This window comes from Oncorhynchus keta, chromosome 25, assembly GCF_023373465.1.
Source record: "Oncorhynchus keta strain PuntledgeMale-10-30-2019 chromosome 25, Oket_V2, whole genome shotgun sequence".
NCBI lineage: Eukaryota > Metazoa > Chordata > Actinopteri > Salmoniformes > Salmonidae > Oncorhynchus > Oncorhynchus keta.
Window position 1 is genome coordinate 397,301 of NC_068445.1, and position 20,260 is coordinate 417,560.

Genomic DNA, 20,260 nt, shown 5'->3' on the forward strand with positions numbered 1-20,260 from the left:
TTAGGAATGTGGTGGAGTAAAAGTTATCAAAAATACAAAATAGTAAAATAATGTAGCCCAAAAAACTACTTAAGCAGTACTTAAGGCCTAGCTGCTAGACTATTGTTTCTACTCACGATATGCATACGTATTTATAAAAGTAATCAGTAATATTCTGCAGCTAAATACAAAGATCCTACCATTTATATTATGTATGTAATTATATGAATATTTCTCAGAGTTTGCATGACAAAGGGAATGGCTAGTCAAAGTCAAAGTCAAATGTATTTATATAGCCCTTCGTACATCAGCTGATATCTCAAAGTGCTGTACAGAAACCCAGCCTAAAACCCCAAACAGCAAGCAATGCAGGTGTAGAGGGCACGGTGGCTAGGAAAAACTCCCTAGAAAGGCCAAAACCTAGGAAGAAATCTAGAGAGGAACCAGGCTATGTGGGGTGGCCAGTCCTCTTCTGGCTGTGCCGGGTGGAGATTATAACAGAACATGGCCAAGATGTTCAAATGTTCATAAATGACCAGCATGGTCGAATAATAATAAGGCAGAACAGTTGAAACTGGAGCAGCAGCACAGTCAGGTGGACTGGGGACAGCAAGGAGTCATCATGTCAGGTAGTCCTGGGGCACGGTCCTAGGGCTCAGGTCCTCCGAGAGAGAGAGAGAAAGAAAGAGAGAATTAGAGAGAGCATATGTGGGGTGGCCAGTCCTCTTCTGGCTGTGCCGGGTGGAGATTATAACAGAACATGGCCAAGATGTTCAAATGTTCATAAATGACCAGCATGGTCGAATAATAGTAAGGCAGAACAGTTGCGTTCTGCAACACTCAATATTATGAAAGCTTTTCCATGGACCCCATTTGGACTACTATACCTGCCACACAAATACTGGATCTTCCAGTGTTGTGTTAAAAGGAAACATCACATTAAAAAAAATAAACATTACATAGGCCTACTTATTTATTTTAATATTCAGGATAGTCCATTATCAAATTTTCTTGCAGAATTCAGTAACATTAAAGTGTTTGTGCCAGATGACTAAACTGTAACCATTTATTTAAAAAAATATTATTTAGAACACAAGGCCATTAAGATAGAATTTGACCTCTATATTTTGATATATAAACATATACAAATTGCAGAAAAGTACTTTACTACTGTCCCTTAATTAAATCTCTTCCATTTCAACTCAAAATATGTTAATCCTATTTTAACATATAACGACTGACTGAATATGTACGCACAAGGTCCATCCTTACATGCACACACATTTCTCCCAATCAAATAAAGGAAAGTTCTTTATGGATACATATAAATAAGCCAGTAACTTAAAAAAAAAAACTGACAAATGATTTATTTAGAACTATCACCCCTTAAATGCTGTACAAGACTGGCACGTTTAGTTGGCACTCATTTAGAATTATCAGTGCGTTGGTTAATGTAATGCACAGTACAAAAACAACAAAATGTCACAATTGACATACGCTAATAACTTTGAAAAGAAACTGACATGCAACTCACATCATCGTACATTTAGCTATATGCATGCGACATAAGTCTGCTTTTCAGAAGTGGAACTGACAGTATACACAGTACATTACAATAGTAATGTAAAATGTTAAATGCCTCGACTCCCACAGCCATTGGCAACATATGATGATTTCCACACTTTGGAAATCATGAAGGGGCAATCAAGGATTTTAAATAGACCTGTTGCCCTCTTTCAAGATGTCTTAATAATACTACAGAGGTTAGCAGGATCTCATCTTTGTGCGGGAGAGTGACTAGTGATGGCAAGCAAACCTGCAGAAGCTCCAGACATACAGTGCATTCAGAAAGTATTCAGACCCCTTCCCTTTTTTCACATTTTGTTAGGTTACAGCCTTATTCTAAAATGTATTAAATCAATCTATTCACAATACCCCATAATGACAAAAGCAAAAACAGGTAAATATATAAAACAAATAAAACGTAGTCAGCCCTTTTGCTATGAGACTCAAAATTGAGCTCAAGTGCATTCTGTTTCCATTGAACATCCTTGAGATGTTTCTAGAACATGATTCTACCTGTGGACTCCAAATTCAATTGATTGGACATGATTTGGAAATGCCCACGTGTCTATATAAGGTCCCACAGTTGGCAGTGCATGTCAGAGCAAAAACCAAGCCACGAGGTCGAAGGAATTGTCCGTTGAGCTCCGAGACAGGATTCTGTCGAGTCACAGATCTGGAGAAGGGTACCAAAAAAATGTCTGCAGCATTGAAGGTCCCCAAGAACACAGTGGCTTCCGTCATTCTTAAAATGGAAGAAGTTTGGAACCACCAATACTTCCTAGAGCTGGCCTACTGGCCAAACTGCGCAATCGGGGGAGAAGCGCCTTGGTCAGGGATGTGACCAAGAACCCAATGGTCACCGACAGAGCTGCAGAGTTCCTCTGTGGAATTGGGTAACCTTCCAGAAGAACAACCATCTCTGCAACACTCCAACAAATCAGGCCTTTATGGTAGAGTGGCCAGACGGGAAGCCACTCCTCAATAAAAGGCACGACAGCCCGCTTTGAGTTTGCCAAAAGGCACCTAAAGACTCGAAGACCATGAGAAACAAGATTCTCTGGTCCAATGAAACCAAGATTGAACTCTTTGGCCTGAATGCCAAGCGTCACCAATGGAGGAAACCTGGCACCATCCCTACGGTGAAGCATGGTGGTGGCAGCATCATGTGTTGCGGATGTTTTTCAGCGGCAGGGACTGGAAAATTAGTCAGGATTGAGGGAAAGATGAAAGGAAAAAAGTACAGAGCGATCCTTGATGAAAACCTGCTCCAGAGCGCTCAGGACTAGGGTGAAGATTCGTCTTCCAACAGGACAACGTAGCAGTGGCTTCGGGACAAGTCTCTGAATGTCATTGAGTGGCCCAGCCAGAGCCCGGACTTGAATTTTATCAAACATCTCTGGAGAGACCTGAAAATAGCTATGTAGTGACGCTCCCCATCCAACCTGACAGAGGTTGAGAGGATCTGCAGAGAATAATGGGAGAAACTCCCCAAATACAGGTGTGCCAAGCGTTTAGCGTCATACCGAAGAAGACTTGAGGCTGTAATCATTGCCGAAGGTGCTTCAACAAAAGTACTGAGTAAAGGGTCTGAATACTTATGTAAATGTAATATTACGTTTCCATTTTTAATACATTTCTAAAAAACAGTTTTTGCTTTTGTTATTAAAGGGGTATTGTGTGTAGATTGAATAGGGAAAAACAAATATTTAATCCATTTTAGAATAAGGCTGTAACATAACAAAATGTGGAAAAAGTCAAGGGGTCTGAATTACTTTCCAAATGCACTGTAGGCTTCAGTAACACAATTTGAACATGCTAACAATACAACAATTCTAAAATAACCATGACATGTTGACCATTTAAATATCTTTCTAAATCCTTGGATGAAATTCAAAATGTTGCAAGTGATGTATAATACTATTATACAGTATCAACTTAAATCATGAAATCAACCTAGGCTCAGGTCAGAAAACAGCAAACAATTCATATTTGCTTAAATGAGAAATAAACGTATGGATTGGATTGATGCTGAATTCAATTAAACAATGACATTTTCAAAATTAACCTCATTGATGGTAGGTGGCTCAGTGGCATATGACCCAAAATCCATTAGAACATTAACAGGCCCTTTGCTTAATCAATTTAGACCACAAATTCTTCGATAGAAACATTTCTGAGATCTATCACTCTGAAAATATATGGCACATAGACATGAAACAGGCATGAAGAATTGAAGGCAAGTCGTAAAAATACTTCCAAATGGATCACAATGCTAACAAGATGATTGCTATACTATATTTCTTGAAAGACGATTATAAATGCGGTTTACATGTATATTGAGTATACAAAACATTAAGAACACCTGCTCTTTTCATGACAAACTGATCAGGTGAAAGCTATGATCCCCTTATTGATGTCACCTGTTCAATACACTACAAGTGTAGATGAAGAGGAGAAGACAGGTTAAAAAATGATTTTTAAGCCTTGAGACATGGCTTGTGTATGCGTGCCATTCAAAGGGTGAATAGGCAAGTGCCCATTTAAGTGCCAATGGATGAGGTTAGTAGGTGCCAGGGCGGGGTATGGTAGTAGGTGGAACTCAATGTTAGGAAGGTGTTCTTAATGTTTTGTCCACTCAGTGTATAGTTAGTTATGTGTATCAATCATTATCCTTTTAGTGTTTTTGACAACAAAGTTGCAATACAGTAGCTCTAGAAAAGGAGTAAGAGTGAAATAATACAAATTTGAAATCAGATTTGGGTGATAGAGTATTAAATAACAAAACTAATCATTTCAGGTTGAAGGAAATTAAAATCAAATCTAAAAGCCACAGTAAACAAAAAATATTAGAATTTAAATAATTGATGAACTTTGCACAAGCCATCAGCCAAATTACTCTAATACAATTTCGATTTGACAGAGTAGTAGAGGTCTAGACACCCATTTCGGGAGAATGCAAGTGTGGCTGACGTAAAATAACACTGATTAAAAACTAAAAGGAAGAAGCTCTTGGATTTCCTTGGTCTCAGAAACTAGCCTTATGTGAAGGACAATTTCACAATGGCAGTTCATACAAGTAGAGAATTAAGGAATAAAAATTAAATCACAGAATTTCATGTAATACCTTTCTTTTTAAACTGATTACTAGGTTTGACTGATACAGTAACGTGCCATTTAGCAGAAGCTTTTATCCAAAGCGACTTAGTCACGCGTGCATACATTGACATATGGATGGGGGAATCGAATCCACTACCCTGCTCTACCAACTGAGCTACAAAGGACCACAGCTGTTAGACTGATGCATGCTAAATTCTGAGGATGTTAAACCCACAAGTCAACAAAAGTGGTAGAAACATGTTACGAGAACCTCACAATAATTCATTTACAGCACCATAGACAAGAAAACCCCCCACAAAATTCTCACTTTTCTTTCATGTTAAGAAAAACTTTGGGATTAGGCTCCTGGTGTCTGGCCCAATTGAACAGAGTAAATGTTCAGACATGGTGAATTCTGCAGAGGTCTCTTCTTTTCAAACAAAAGTACACTAATAGCTTTCGCATTGGAAGCAATGACACAGGAAATGACAAGTTTCACATTCGTAGCCTGTGAAGGAATTGTCTTGTCTCAAAGAAATCCTGAATACATTTGCCACGGTCTGTGAATCAATGTTTTTCTCAATGCCCTAAGACGTTTTTACTAAATCGTAGACGTAGATGTGAAAGTCGTCATCAAACTTGATGAAATACACAGAGGGTTTGGCATCAACCTGATGGATAACCATGCCTGTCCTTTTGCCGCCATCCTCTTTGGCATATTCCACTTGTTTGCCAACAAGGCTATCCACCACTTCGCCAGGCTCTCTCTCTGATGGGGTCGAGTCATCTGCAAAAGCATAGAATATTACCAGCTTTAGTGAGCTTTAGTAATTTGTTGACAACATTTATGTAGTATGATTGTATCTACCGTAATACAACTTAATACAACATGTTTTTAAAGAAAGAGTGGTATGGAGACCATAAACAATGCCCACAGTGTTAACACAAAATATAATTTCTGATGGACTCACTTGAATCAGGCATTATCCGGAGATCCCCCTCTTTGTAGTCATCCAAGAGCTGGTACATGTACAAAACAGGGTCCTTTTCGTAAGTGATGTAGAACCATGTGTTCATAATGGGAGCCCGTGCTAGCACCATGCCCCTCCACTCCTCCTTTGGTCCTTCATCTTGCTCAAACATGTGCTCCACTGCTTTACCTATCATGGTGTCTGCTAGCTGTGCATCACTGACACGAGCTGGAGCTGCATTACAGAGAGCATATTCAAAAGAATAGTAAATATGGCTATGAAAAGATGTAAACTAATTTGTAACAAATTCAGCAAAAACAGAAACGTCCCTTTTTCAGGACCCTGTCTTTCAAAGAATTTGTAAAAATCCAAATAACTTCACAGATCTTCATTGTAAAGGGTTTAAACACCGTTTCCCATGCTTGTTCAATGAACCATGAACAATTTATGAACATGCACCTGTGGAAAGGTCGTTAAGACACTAACAGCTTACAGACGGTAGGCAATTAAGGTCACAGTTATGAAAACTTAGGACACTAAACAGGCCTTTTTAATGACTGAAAAACACCAAAAGAAAGATGCCCAGGGTCCCTGCCCATATGCGTGAACGTGCCTCAGGCATGCTGCAAGGAGGCATGAGGACTGCAGATATCGCCAGGGCAACAAATTGCAATGTCCGTACTGTACTCTAAGACAGTGCTACAGGGACACAGGACGGACAGTGGCAGACCACGTGTAACAACACCTGCAGGACAGGTACAGGATGGCAACAACAACTGCCGAGTTACACCAGGAATTCACAATCACTCCATCAGTGCTCAGACTGTCCGCAATAGGCTGAGAGAGGCTGGACTGAGGGCTTGTTGGCCTGTTATAAGACATCACCGGCAACAATGTCACCTATGGGCACAAACCCACCATCGCTGGACTGGCAAAAAGTGTTCTTCACTGACGAGTCGCGGTTTAGTCGGATTTGCGTTTATCGTTGAAGGAATGAGCGAGGCCTGTACTCTGGAGCGGGATCGATTTGGAGGTGGAGGGTCCGTCATGGTCTGGGGTTGTGTGTCACAGCATCCTCGGACTGAGCTTGTTGTCATTGCAGGCAATCTCAACGCGGTGTGTTACAGGGAAGACATCCTCCTCCTTCATGTGGTGCCCTTCCTGCAGGCTCATCCTGACATGATGCTTCAGCATGACAATGTCACCAGCCGTACTGCTCGTTCTGTGCATGATTTCCTGCAAGACAGGAATATCAGTGTTCTGCCTAGGCCAGCGAAGAGCCCAGATCTCAATCCCATTGAGCACGTTTGGGAACTGTTGGATCGGAGGGTGAGGGCTAGTGTAACGGATGTGAAATGGCTAGCTTATTTTATTTTTTTTTATTTTTTTTATTTCACCTTTATTTAACCAGGTAGGCTAGTTGAGAACAAGTTCTCATTTGCAACTGCGACCTGGCCAAGATAAAGCATAGCAGTGTGAACAGACAACACAGAGTTACACATGGAGTAAACAATTAACAAGTCAATAACACAGTAGAAAAAATGGGCAGTCTATATACAACGTGTGCAAAAGGCATGAGGAGGTAAATGAGGTAGGCGAATAATACAATTTTGCAGATTAACACTGGAGTGATAAATGATCAGATGGTCATGTACAGGTAGAGATATTGGTGTGCAAAAGAGCAGAAAAGTAAATAAATAAATAAAAAAAACAGTATAAAAACAGTATGGGAATGAGGTAGGTGAAAATGGGTGGGCTATTTACCTATAGACTATGTACAGCTGCAGCGATCGGTTAGCTGCTCGGATAGCTGATGTTTGAAGTTGGTGAGGGAGATAAGTCTCCAACTTCAGCGATTTTTGCAATTCGTTCCAGTCACAGGCAGCAGAGTACTGGAACGAAAGGCGGCCAAATGAGGTGTTGGCTTTAGGGATGATCAGTGAGATACACCTGCTGGAGTGCGTGCTACGGATGGGTGTTGCCATCGTGACCAGTGAACTGAGATAAGGCGGAGCTTTACCTAGCATGGACTTGTAGATGACCTGGAGCCAGTGGGTCTGGCGACTAATATGTAGTGAGGGCCAGCCGACTAGAGCATACAAGTCGCAGTGGTGGGTGGTATAAGGTGCTTTAGTGACAAAACGGATGGCACTGTGATAGACTGCATCCAGTTTGCTGAGTAGAGTGTTGGAAGCCATTTTGTAGATGACATCGCCGAAGTCGAGGATCGGTAGGATAGTCAGTTTTACTAGGGTAAGCTTGGCAGCGTGAGTGAAGGAGGCTTTGTTGCGGAATAGAAAGCCGACTCTTGATTTGATTTTCGATTGGAGATGTTTGATGTGAGTCTGGAAGGAGAGTTTGCAGTCTAGCCAGACACCTAGGTACTTATAGATGTCCACATATTCAAGGCCGGAACCATCCAGGCTGGTGATGCTAGTCGGGCATGCGGGTGCAGGCAGCGATCGGTTGAAAAGCATGCATTTGGTTTTACTCGCGTTTAAGAGCAGTTGGAGGCCACGGAAGGAGTGCTGTATGGCATTGAAGCTCGTTTGGAGGTTAGATAGCACAGTGTCCAATGACGGGCCGAAAGTATATAGAATGGTGTCGTCTGCGTAGAGGTGGATCAGGGAATCGCCCGCAGCAAGAGCAACATCATTGATATATACAGAGAAAAGAGTCGGCCCGAGAATTGAACACTGTGGCACCCCCATAGAGACTGCCAGAGGACCGGACAGCATGCCCTCCGATTTGACACACTGAACTCTGTCTGCAAAGTAATTGGTGAACCAGGCAAGGCAGTCATCCGAAAAACCGAGGCTGTTGAGTCTGCCGATAAGAATATGGTGATTGACAGAGTCGAAAGCCTTGGCGAGGTCGATGAAGACGGCTGCACAGTACTGTCTTTTATCGATGGCGGTTATGATATCGTTTAGTACCTTGAGTGTGGCTGAGGTGCACCCGTGACCGGCTCGGAAACCAGATTGCACAGCGGAGAAGGTACGGTGGGATTCGAGATGGTCAGTGACCTGTTTGTTGACTTGGCTTTCGAAGACCTTAGATAGGCAGGGCAGGATGGATATAAGTCTATAACAGTTTGGGTCCAGGGTGTCTCCCCCTTTGAAGAGGGGGATGACTGCGGCAGCTTTCCAATCCTTGGGGATCTCAGACGATATGAAAGAGAGGTTGAACAGGCTGGTGATAGGGGTTGCGACAATGGCGGCAGATAGTTTCAGAAATAGCGGGTCCAGATTGTCAAGCCCAGCTGATTTGTACGGGTCCAGGTTTTGCAGCTCTTTCAGAACATCTGCTATCTGGATTTGGGTAAAGGAGAACCTGGAGAGGCTTGGGTGAGGAGCTACGGGGGGGGGGCGGAGCTGTTGGCCGAGGTTGGAGTAGCCAGGCGGAAGGCATGGCCAGCCGTTGAGAAGTGCTTATTGAAGTTTTCGATAATCATGGATTTATCGGTGGAGACCGTGTTTCCTAGCCTCAGTGCAGTGGGCAGCTGGGAGGAGGTGCTCTTGTTCTCCATGGACTTCACAGTGTCCCAGAACTTTTTGGAGTTGGAGCTACAGGATGCAAACTTCTGCCTGAAGAAGCTGGCCTTAGCTTTCCTGACTGACTGCGTGTATTGGTTCCTGACTTCCCTGAACAGTTGCATATCACAGGGGCTATTCGATGCTATTGCAGTCCGCCACAGGATGTTTTTGTGCTGGTCGAGGGCAGTCAGGTCTGGAGTGAACCAAGGGCTGTATCTGTTCTTGGTTCTGCATTTTTTGAACGGAGCATGCTTATCTAAAATGGTGAGGAAGTTACTTTTAAAGAATGACCATGCATCCTCAACTGACGGGATGAGGTCAATGTCCTTCCAGGATACCCGGGCCAGGTCGATTAGAAAGGCCTGCTCACAAAAGTGTTTTAGGTAGCGTTTGACAGTGATGAGGGGTGGTCGTTTGACTGCGGCTCCGTGGCGGATACAGGCAATGAGGCAGTGATCGCTGAGATCCTGGTTGAAGACAGCGGAGGTATATTTGGAGGGCCAGTTGGTCAGGATGACCTCTATGAGGGTGCCCTTGTTTACAGAGTTAGGGTTGTACCTGGTGGGTTCCTTGATGATTTGAGTGAGATTGAGGGCATCTAGCTTAGATTGTAGGACTGCCGGGGTGTTAAGCATATCCCAGTTTAGGTCACCTAACAGAACAAACTCTGAAGCTAGATGGGGGGCGATCAATTCACAAATGGTGTCCAGGGCACAGCTGGGAGCTGAGGGTGGTCGGTAGCAGGCGGCAACAGTGAGAGACTTGCGAGCTCACAGAACAGAACAGGGCTCCGGGCAGCCGAGCGGAAATGGAGGAAAACTCGCCTCCCTGCGGACCTGGCATCCTTTCACTCCCTCCTCTCTACATTTTCCTCCTCTGTCTCTGCTGCTAAAGCCACTTTCTACCACTCTAAATTCCAAGCATCTGCCTCTAACCCTAGGAAGCTATTTGACACCTTCTCCTCCCTCCTGAATTCTCCTCCCCCTCCCCCCCTCCTCCCTCTCTGCAGATGACTTCGTCAACCATTTTGAAAAGAAGGTCGACGACATCCGATCCTCGTTTGCTAAGTCAAACGACACCGCTGGTTCTGCTCACACTGCCCTACCCTGTGCTCTGACCTCTTTCTCCCCTCTCTCTCCAGATGAAATCTTGCGTCTTGTGACGGCCGGCCGCCCAACAACCTGCCCGCTTGACCCTATCCCCTCCTCTCTTCTCCAGACCATTTCCGGAGACCTTCTCCCTTACCTCACCTCGCTCATCAACTCATCCCTGACCGCTGGCTACGTCCCTTCCGTCCTCAAGAGAGCGAGAGTTGCACCCCTTCTGAAAAAACCTACACTCGATCCCTCCGATGTCAACAACTACAGACCAGTATCCCTTCTTTCTTTTCTCTCCAAAACTCTTGAACGTGCCGTCCTTGGCCAGCTCTACCGCTATCTCTCTCAGAATGACCTTCTTGATCCAAATCAGTCAGGTTTCAAGACTAGTCATTCAAATGAGACTGCTCTTCTCTGCATCACGGAGGCACTCCGCACTGCTAAAGCTAACTCTCTCTCCTCTGCTCTCATCCTTCTAGACCTATCGGCTGCCTTCGATACTGTGAACCATCAGATCCTCCTCTCCACCCTCTCCGAGTTGGGCATCTCCGGCGTGGCCCACGCTTGGATTGCGTCCTACCTGACAGGTCGCTCCTACCAGGTGGCGTGGCGAGAATCTGTCTCCTCACCACGCACTCTCACCACTGGTGTCCCCCAGGGCTCTGTTCTAGGCCCTCTCCTATTCTCGCTATACACCAAGTCACTTGGCTCTGTCATAACCTCACATGGTCTCTCCTATCATTGCTATGCAGACGACACACAATTAATCTTCCCCTTTCCCCCTTCTGATGACCAGGTGGCGAATCGCATCTCTGCATGTCTGGCAGACATATCAGTGTGGATGACGGATCACCACCTCAAGCTGAACCTCGGCAAGACGGAGCTGCTCTTCCTCCCGGGGAAGGACTGCCCGTTCCATGATCTCGCCATCACGGTTGACAACTCCATTGTGTCCTCCTCCCAGAGCGCTAAGAACCTTGGCGTGATCCTGGACAACACCCTGTCGTTCTCAACTAACATCAAGGCGGTGGCCCGTTCCTGTAGGTTCATGCTCTACAACATCCGCAGAGTACGACCCTGCCTCACACAGGAAGCGGCGCAGGTCCTAATCCAGGCACTTGTCATCTCCCGTCTGGATTACTGCAACTCGCTGTTGGCTGGGCTCCCTGCCTGTGCCATTAAACCCCTACAACTCATCCAGAACGCCGCAGCCCGTCTGGTGTTCAACCTTCCCAAGTTCTCTCACGTCACCCCGCTCCTCCGCTCTCTCCACTGGCTTCCAGTTGAAGCTCGCATCCGCTACAAGACCATGGTGCTTGCCTACGGAGCTGTGAGGAGAACGGCACCTCAGTACCTCCAGGCTCTGATCAGGCCCTACACCCAAACAAGGGCACTGCGTTCATCCACCTCTGGCCTGCTCGCCTCCCTACCACTGAGGAAGTACAGTTCCCGCTCAGCCCAGTCAAAACTGTTCGCTGCTCTGGCCCCCCAATGGTGGAACAAACTCCCTCACGACGCCAGGACAGCGGAGTCAATCACCACCTTCCGGAGACACCTGAAACCCCACCTCTTTAAGGAATACCTAGTTGTAAAGTGGCTGTTCCACTGGATGTCATAAGGTGAATGCACCAATTTGTAAGTCGCTCTGGATAAGAGCGTCTGCTAAATGACTTAAATGTAAATGTAAATATTTCTGGAGAGAGTAATTTTCAAAATTAGTAGTTCAAACTGTTTGGGTATGGACCTGGAAAGTATGACATTGCTTTGCAGGCTATCTCTGCAGTAGACTGCGACTCCGCCCCCTTTGGCAGTTCTATCTTGATGGAAGATGTTATAGTTGGGTATGGAAATCTCTGAATTTTTGGTGCCCTTCCTGAGCCAGGATTCAGACACGGCAAGGACATCAGGGTTAGCAGAGTGTGCTAAAGCAGTGAGTAAAACAAACTTAGGGAGGAGGCTTCTGATGTTGACATGCATAAAACCAAGGCTTTTTCGATCACAGAAGTCAACAAATGAGGGTACCTGGGGACATGCAGGGCCTGGGTTTACCTCCACATCACCCGCGGAACAGAGAAGGAGTAGTATGAGGGTGCGGCTAAAGGCTATCAAAACTGGTCGCCTAGAGTGTTGGGGGCAGAGGATAAGAGGAGCAGGTTTCTGGGCATGGTAGAATATATTCAGAGCATAATGCGCAGACAGGGGTATGGTGGGGTGCGGATACAGCGGAGGTAAGCCCAGGCACTGGGTGATGATGAGAGAGGTTGTATCTCTGGACATGCTGGTTGTAATGGGTGAGGTCACCGCATGTGTGGGAGGTGGGACAAAGGAGGTAACAGGGGTATGCAGAGTGGATCTAGGGGCTCCATTGTGAACTAAAACAATGATAACTAACCTGAACAACAGTATACAAGGCATATTGACATTTGAGAGAGACATACAGCGAGGCATACAGTAATCACAGGTGTTGAATTGGGAAAGCTAGCTAAAAACAGTAGGCGAGGCTAATCAGCTAGCACAACAAACAGCAGGTAAAATGGCGTTGACTAGGCAACTGGGCCGACAGATAAACAAACAAGCAGAATGGAGTACCGTGATTAATGGACAGTCCAGCGTGCGTCAGCTATGTAGCCAAGAGATCAGTGTCCAGGGGGCAGCGGTGGATGGGCAGGGAAGCTGGGCTGGCGAGTGTTATCCAGGTTTAAAAAAAACTAACAATGACTAAATAGCTTGTAGCTAGTTAGCGTCTAGTAATAGCGATTCCGTATCACAGTGGGTGAGGCAGGTTTCCGGAAGGTATAAACAAAATAAAAATCAAAAAGAGATAGAAAGTAAATGGGTTCAGAGTGTTTGGCATGCGGTGATTCAGATGGTTAGCAGGCCTGTGCTAACAAGCTAACAGTTCGTAGGCCCGGGCTAGACAAGCTAGCCGTTAGCAGGCCGAATTAGCAAGCAGGGAGATAGCGAGGGCTAGAGAGTTAACCTTTGGGGGACGTCGCGATGGGGTGAGTCTGTTTATTCCTCTTCATGCGGTGACATCGACAGACCGGTCGTGGGCCCGGGTAATTGTAGCCCAGGAGTATGCTACAGGTGCTCTAGTACGCTAGGTGAGCTGGAGACACAGCGATTCAGAAAGCTTGCGGGCCTTGGCCAGCAGATGGATCTTTGGCGATGTCGCACCGAAAAAGCCTGTTGAAACCACCTCGGACGATTATGTCGGCGGACCAGTCGTGATGGATCGGCGGGGCTCCGTGTCGGCAGTAAAGGGTCCAGGCCAATTGGCAAAAGAGGTATTGTTGGACCTCTTCGGCTAGTCGGGAGATGGGCTTAGGTCGAGGCTAGCTCAAGGCTAACTGGTGCTTGCTTTGGGACAGAGACGTTAGCCAGGAGTAGCCACTCGGATTGCAGCTAGCTAGTTGCGATGATCCGGTGTAAAGGTTCAGAGCTTGCGGTAGGAATCCGGAGATGTGGTAGAGAAATAGCAGTCTGATATGCTCTGGGTTGATGTCGCGCTGGTGTCCTAGTTAGCTTTGAAGACCGCTAGCAGTGGCTAACTGAGTACTAGCTAGTTAGCTGGCTAGCTTCTGATGGGGGTTCCGGTTCTAAAGTAAAGTATAGAAAAAGCAGATCCGTACCACATTGGGTGATGCGGGTTGCAGGAGCGTATATTCAGCTCTAGTTGGAAAGTGAGATTAAAATATGTACGAAATATATACAGAAAAAAAAAACGGGGAAAACTATATTTACACTAGACAGGACGGGACAAGAGAAAACACACGTCCGACTGCTACGCCATCTTGGAAAAACGGGATGCGGTGCGCGCTAAATAGCGTTTCAATCGGTTACGTCACTTGCTCTGAGACCTTGAAGTAGTAGTTCCCCTTGCTCTGCAAGGGGTGCTTCGAGGGTGACTGTTGTCGATGTGTGCAGAGGGTCCCTGGTTCGCTCCCGGGTATGGGCGAGGGGACGGACGTAAAGTTATTCTGTTACATTGATGCTGTTGACCCGGATTACTGGTTGCTGCAGAAAAAGGAGGAAGGTCAAAAGGGGGGTGAGTGTAACGGATGTGAAACGGCTAGCTTAGTTAGCGGTGTGCGCTAAATAGCGTTTCAATCGGTTACGTCACTTGCTCTGAGACCTTGAGGTAGTAGTTCCCCTTGCTCTTTAAGGGCTTTCGTGGAGCGATGGGTGACTGTTGTCGATGTGTGCAGAGGGTCCCTGGTTCGCGCCCGGGTATGGGCGAGGGGACGGTTTAAAATTATACTGTTACACTAGGGACATTCCCCCCAGAAATGTCCAGGAACCCGCAGGTGCCTTGGTGGAAGAGTGGGGTAACATCTCACAGCAAGAACTGGCAAATCTGGTGCAGTCAATGAAGAGGAGATGCACTGCAGTACTTAATGCAGCTGGTGGCCACACCATACACCAGATACTGTTACTTTTGACCCCCCTTTTGTTCAGGGACACATTATTCAATTGCTGTTAGTCACATGTCTGTGGAACTTGTTCAGTTTATGTCTCACTTGTTGAATCTTGCTATGTTCATACAAATATTTACACGTTAAGTTTGCTGAAAATAAACGCAGTTGACAGTGAGAGGACGTTTCTTTTTTTGCAGAGTTTATAAAAGGTATGCATGATCAAATACACATAGAGAACGAGTGTGTTTGTTCTTACACACTCATACCAAACAGACAAATGTAATATGCTTATGGCATAGCAAGGCCAACTTATGTCATATCTTCACAATACCTACCAACTCTGTCTGGTAAAACCTCCAGGCCTTGCACCCGCTCATCTTTGTGAAGCTCAAGTCCATAGATGCAGTCAAATCCATCATACTTGATCAGGTAGAGAGATGGGTTGACAGGGACTTGATCGAGAACTGTTCCTTTCCACTGGGAAACCTTGGTGTCTTCCTTCCACTGGTGCGTTATCCTGCAACCCACTATGTTTCGTCTGGGTTGGGCAATAGGCTTGCTTGGACCAACATTCTTCTGCTTCCTATAGAGATCCCAATTTGGAAGGAAGTACGTAATGTCAAATCAATATATCCACACACCTGTCTGTTTGGAAGGCAACCTGCTTTTGGTCTTATGCTGTGTCTACACAATGAGAACTTACTTGTGGGAATTTTTCCTCTTGATCAGATTTGCAGATACCCCAGTATTACCTAAAATGGCAAATAAATGTGTGCATGAAATATCTCCCCAAAATAACAATGAATTAGCCTACAGAAAGTATTCACAGCTCTTGGCTTATTCAAAATTGTTGTTACAGCCTGAATTATATATGTATTAAATATATATTTTTCCTAAATACCCCATAATGACAAAGTGTAAACATGTATTTTGAAATTGAGAAATGTATTGAAAATTAAATACATACAGTTGAAGTCGGAAGCTTACATACACCTTAGCCAAATACATTTAAACTAAGTGTTTCACAATTCCTGACATTTAATCCAAGAAAAAAAAGTCCATGTCTTAGGTTAGTTAGGATCACCACTTTATTTTAAGAATGTAAAATGTCAGAATAATAGAGAATGATTTATTTCAGCTTTTATTTATTTCATCACATTCCCAGTGGGTCAGAAGTTTACATACACTCAATTAGTATTTGGTAGCATTGCCTTTAAATTGTTTAACAATTAGTTGGGTGAATGTTGGCCCATTCCTCCTGACAGAGCTGGTGTAGCTGAGTCAGGAATGTAGGCCTCCTTGCTCGCACATGCTTATTCAGTTCTGACCACAAATTTTCTATGGGATTGAGGTCAGGGTTTTGTGATGGCCACTCCAATACCTTGACTTTGTTGTCCTTAAGCCATTTTGCCACAACTTTGGAAGTACGCTTGGGGTCATTGTCCATTTTGAAGAGACATTTGCAACCAAGCTTTAAACTTCCTGACTGATGTCGAGACGTTACTTCAATATATCCACAATTTTCTTTCCTCATGATGCCATCTATTTTGTGAAGTGCATCAGTCCCTCCTGTAGCAAAGCACCCCCACAAGATGATGCTGCCACCCCCATGCTTCAGAGTTGGGATGGTATTTTTCGGATTGCAAGCCTCCCCCTTTTTCCTCCATACATAAACAATGGTGATTATGTCCAAACAGATCTATTTTTGTTTCATCAGAGGAGAGGACATTTCTCCCAAAAAGACAATCTTTGTCCCCATGTGAAGTTGCAAACCGTAGTCTGGCTTTTTAAAGGGGGGTTTTGGCTGATTTCTTTTGATTTTCCCATGATGTCAAGCAAAGAGGCACTTAGTTTGAAGGTAGGCCTTGAAATACATCCACAGGTACACCTCCAATTGACTCAAATTATGTCAATTAGCCTATCAGAAGCTTCTAATGCCATGACAACATTTTCTGGAATTTTCCAAGCTGTTTAAAGGCAATCAACTTAGTGTACAGTGGGGAGAACACGTTTTTGATAACCTGCAAAATCGGCAGTGTTTCCTACTTACAAAGCATGTAAAGGTCTGTAATTTGTATCATAGGTACACTTCAACTGTGAGAGACGGAATCTAAAACAAAAATCCAGAAAATCACATTGTATGAATTTTAAGTAATTAATTTGCATTTTAGTGCATGACAAGTATTTACATTACCAACCAGTAAGAATTCCGGCTCTCACAGACCTGTTCGTTTTTCTTTAAGAAGCCCTCCTGTTCTCCACTCATTACCTGTATTAACTGCACCTGTTTGAACTCTTTACCTGTATAAAAGTCACCTGTCCACACCCTCGGTCTGGGGCTCCATGCAAGATCTCACCTCGTGGGGCATCAACTCAATGATCATCAGGAAGGTGAGGGATCAGGCCAGAACTACACGGCAGGACCTGGTCAATGACCTGAAGAGAGTTGGGACCACAGTCTCAAAGAAAACCATTTGTAACACACCACGCCGTCATGGATTAAAATCCTGCAGCGCACGCAAGGTCCCCCTGCTCAAGCCAGCGCATGTCCAGGCCCGTCTGAAGTTGACCATCTGGATGATCCAGAGGGGGAATGGGAGAAGGTCATGTGGTCTGATGAGACAAAAATAGAGCTTTTTGGTCTAAACTCCACTCGCCGTGTTTGGAATGAGTACAACCCCAAGAACACCATCCCAACCGTGAAGAATGGAGGTGGAAACATCATTCTTTGGGGATGCTTTCCTGCAAAGGGGACAGGATGACTGCACCGTATCGAGGAGAGGATGGGGCCATGTATCACGAGATCTTGGCCAACAACCTCCTTCCCTCAGTAAGAGCATTGAAGATGGATCATGGCTGGGTCTTCCAGCATGACAACGACCCGAAACACAAAGCCAGGGCAACTAAGAAGTGGCTCCGTAAGAAGCATCTCAAGGTCCTGGAGTGGCCGAGCCAGTCTCCAGACCTGAACCCAATAGAAAATCTTTGGAGGGAGCTGAAAGTCCGTATTGCCCAGCGACAGCCCCGAAACCTGAAGAATCTGGAGAAGGTCTGTATGGAGGAGTGGGCCAAAATCCCTGCTGCAGTGTGTGCAAACCTGGTCAAGAACTACAGGAAACATATGATCTCTGTAATTGCAAACAAAGGTTTCTGTACCAAATATTAAATTCTGCTTTTCTGATGTATCAAATACTTATGTCATGCAATAAAATGCAAATGAATTACTTAATCATGCAATGTGATTTTCTGGATTTCTGTTTTAGATTCAGTCTCTCACAATTGAAGTGCACTTATGATAAAAATTACAGACCTCTACATGCTTTGTAAGTAGGAAAACCTGCAAAATCGGCAGTGTATCAAATACTTGTTCTCCCCACTGTATATAAACTTCTGACCCACTGGAATTGTGATACAGTGAATTATAAGTGAAATAATCTGTTTGAAAATAATTGTTGGAAAAATGTCTTGTGTCATGCACAAAGTAGATGTCCTAACCGACTTGCCATAACTATAGTTTGTTAACAAGAAATTTGTGGAGTGGTTGAAAAACAAGTTTTAATGACTCCAACCTAAGTGTATGTAAACTTCCGACTTTAACTGTAAATCTCATTTACATACGTATTCACAGCCCTGAGTCTTGCCATAGATTTTCAAGCAGATTTGAGTCAAAATTGTAACTCGCTCCCGGGTGGCACAGTGGTTAAGGGCGCTGTAATGCAGCGCCAGCTGTGCCACCAGACTCTGGGTTCGCGCCCAGGCTCTGTCGTAACCGGCCGTGACCGGGAGGTCCGTGGGGCGACGCACAATTGGCCAAGCGTCGTCCGGGTTAGGGAGGGTTTGGCCAGTAGGGAAATCCTTGTCTCATCGCGCACCAGAGACTCCTGTGGTGGGCCGGACGCAGTGCGCGCTAACCAAGGTTGCCAGGTGCACGGTGTTTCCTCCGACACATTGGTGCGGCTGGCTTCTGGGTTGGATGACGCTGTGTTAAGAAGAAGTGCAGCTTGGTTGGGTTGTGTATCGGAGGACGCATGACTTTCAACCTTCGTCTCTCCCGAGTTGTAGCGATGAGACAAGATAGTAGCTACTAAAACAATTGGATACCACGAAATTGGGGAGAAAAAGGAGTAAAAAAATAAATAAATTGTAACTCGGCCATACAAACGCCAGTCCTGAACGATTACAAGCATACCAAAATATGGAGCGTGGTACTCAGTAATGTGTTGTATTTATCCCAAACATTACACTTTGTATTCAGGACAAAAAAATATATTGCTTTGCCACATGGTGAAATCCTTGAGCCGTTTCCTTCCTCTCTGGCAATTGTGTTAGGAAGGACGCCTATATCTTTGTAGTAACTGGGTGTTTTAATACACCAATTAAAGTGTAATTATTAACTTCACCATGCTCAATGGGATATTTTTTTTCCTCCCATCTACCAATTAGGTGCCCTTATTTGCAAGGCATTGGAAAACCTCCCTGGTCTTTGTGGTTGAATCTGTTTGAAATTCACTATTAAGGGACCTTAAAGATAATTGTATGTGTTGGGTACAGAGATGAGGTCATTCAAAGATCATGATTAGCATTATTATTGCACACAGAGTGAGTCAATGCAACTTATGTGACTTGTTAAGCACATTTTTGTGAACATGGGGTTGAATACTTACATTTATCAAGGCATTTCAGCTTACATTTTTTAATTCATTTGTCAACATTTGTAAAAACATAATTCCACTTTGATATTATGGGGTATTGTGTGTAGAGCATTGACAAAAAATCTAAATGTAATCTATTTTAAATTCAGGCTGTAACAGAACAAAATGTTGAAAAAGTAAAAAGGGGTGTGAATATCTTTCTGAAGGCAAATTACTGCATCATACTTATATCTTAAAAAACCCATATGGTTTTGTAGGCTGTCATGTGTAACGTTGCGGCTACATTCATGTACATAAGCCGTGAGTTTCTCTCACCCCCATCAGCTCTGGGGCGCTGGCCTGGCGTCTTTCCAAATGGGGTCTTCATTGATATACATGTAGGTGAGCAGCCAGGCTACCAGACTATAGGGTGACAATGTATCTACTAGGGAATCAGGAGAGAGAGGGACAGAATGCAGGTGGTGGCACTAGGTGGGAGGATCACTGCCATCCAGTGCAGGAAAGCAGACTGTTGAAAAATGAACATGTGTTAAACATGGGGCACAGAAGAGAAACTCTGCAACATTATGATGAATAAAGTTGGTGTAGAAAATGCCAGAATTAGCAATTATCTCCAAATTTAACTGATATGAACACAGTCAGTCATTTTGACTCGTGTGCTATAGACATATCCTTCAGCAATTACACAATCATAAAGTTTAGCTCCCTAAAAACAATGGCAAAACAGTAAATAATTTTGTTGCAGTGTTACTCAAGGGCTTTCAAATCAAACTGTTTTGTGTCGTAAACAGAAGGTGTAGACTAACAGTAAACTATTTACGGGCCTTTCCCAACAATGCAGAGATAAAATAGAGAAATAATAGAAAACTAATAACATGTAATAAAAGTAATAATACATAGACAATAAGAAATAATAACTTGGCTATATACACGGGGTAACAGTCC

At 44.4% G+C, this 20,260-nt stretch overlaps 1 protein-coding gene across 2 annotated transcripts in view; it reads right to left on the bottom strand.

The window, feature by feature from the left end:
• Positions 1-245: 245 nt before the first annotated feature.
• Positions 246-20,260, bottom strand: part of LOC118357982 (spindlin-Z-like) — a 46,373-nt gene continuing 26,358 nt past the window's right edge. For both annotated transcript variants that reach the window (XM_035735288.2, XM_035735289.2), the window contains 5 exons: positions 19,631-19,823; positions 15,367-15,415; positions 14,999-15,246; positions 5,613-5,846; positions 246-5,428 (listed from right to left, as the gene is read on the bottom strand). In XM_035735288.2, coding sequence (XP_035591181.1) covers positions 5,229-5,428; positions 5,613-5,846; positions 14,999-15,246; positions 15,367-15,415; positions 19,631-19,682 — 783 coding nt within the window. In that variant the 5' untranslated portion in view covers positions 19,683-19,823 and the 3' untranslated portion in view covers positions 246-5,228. The remainder of the gene's footprint in view (positions 5,429-5,612; positions 5,847-14,998; positions 15,247-15,366; positions 15,416-19,630; positions 19,824-20,260) is intronic.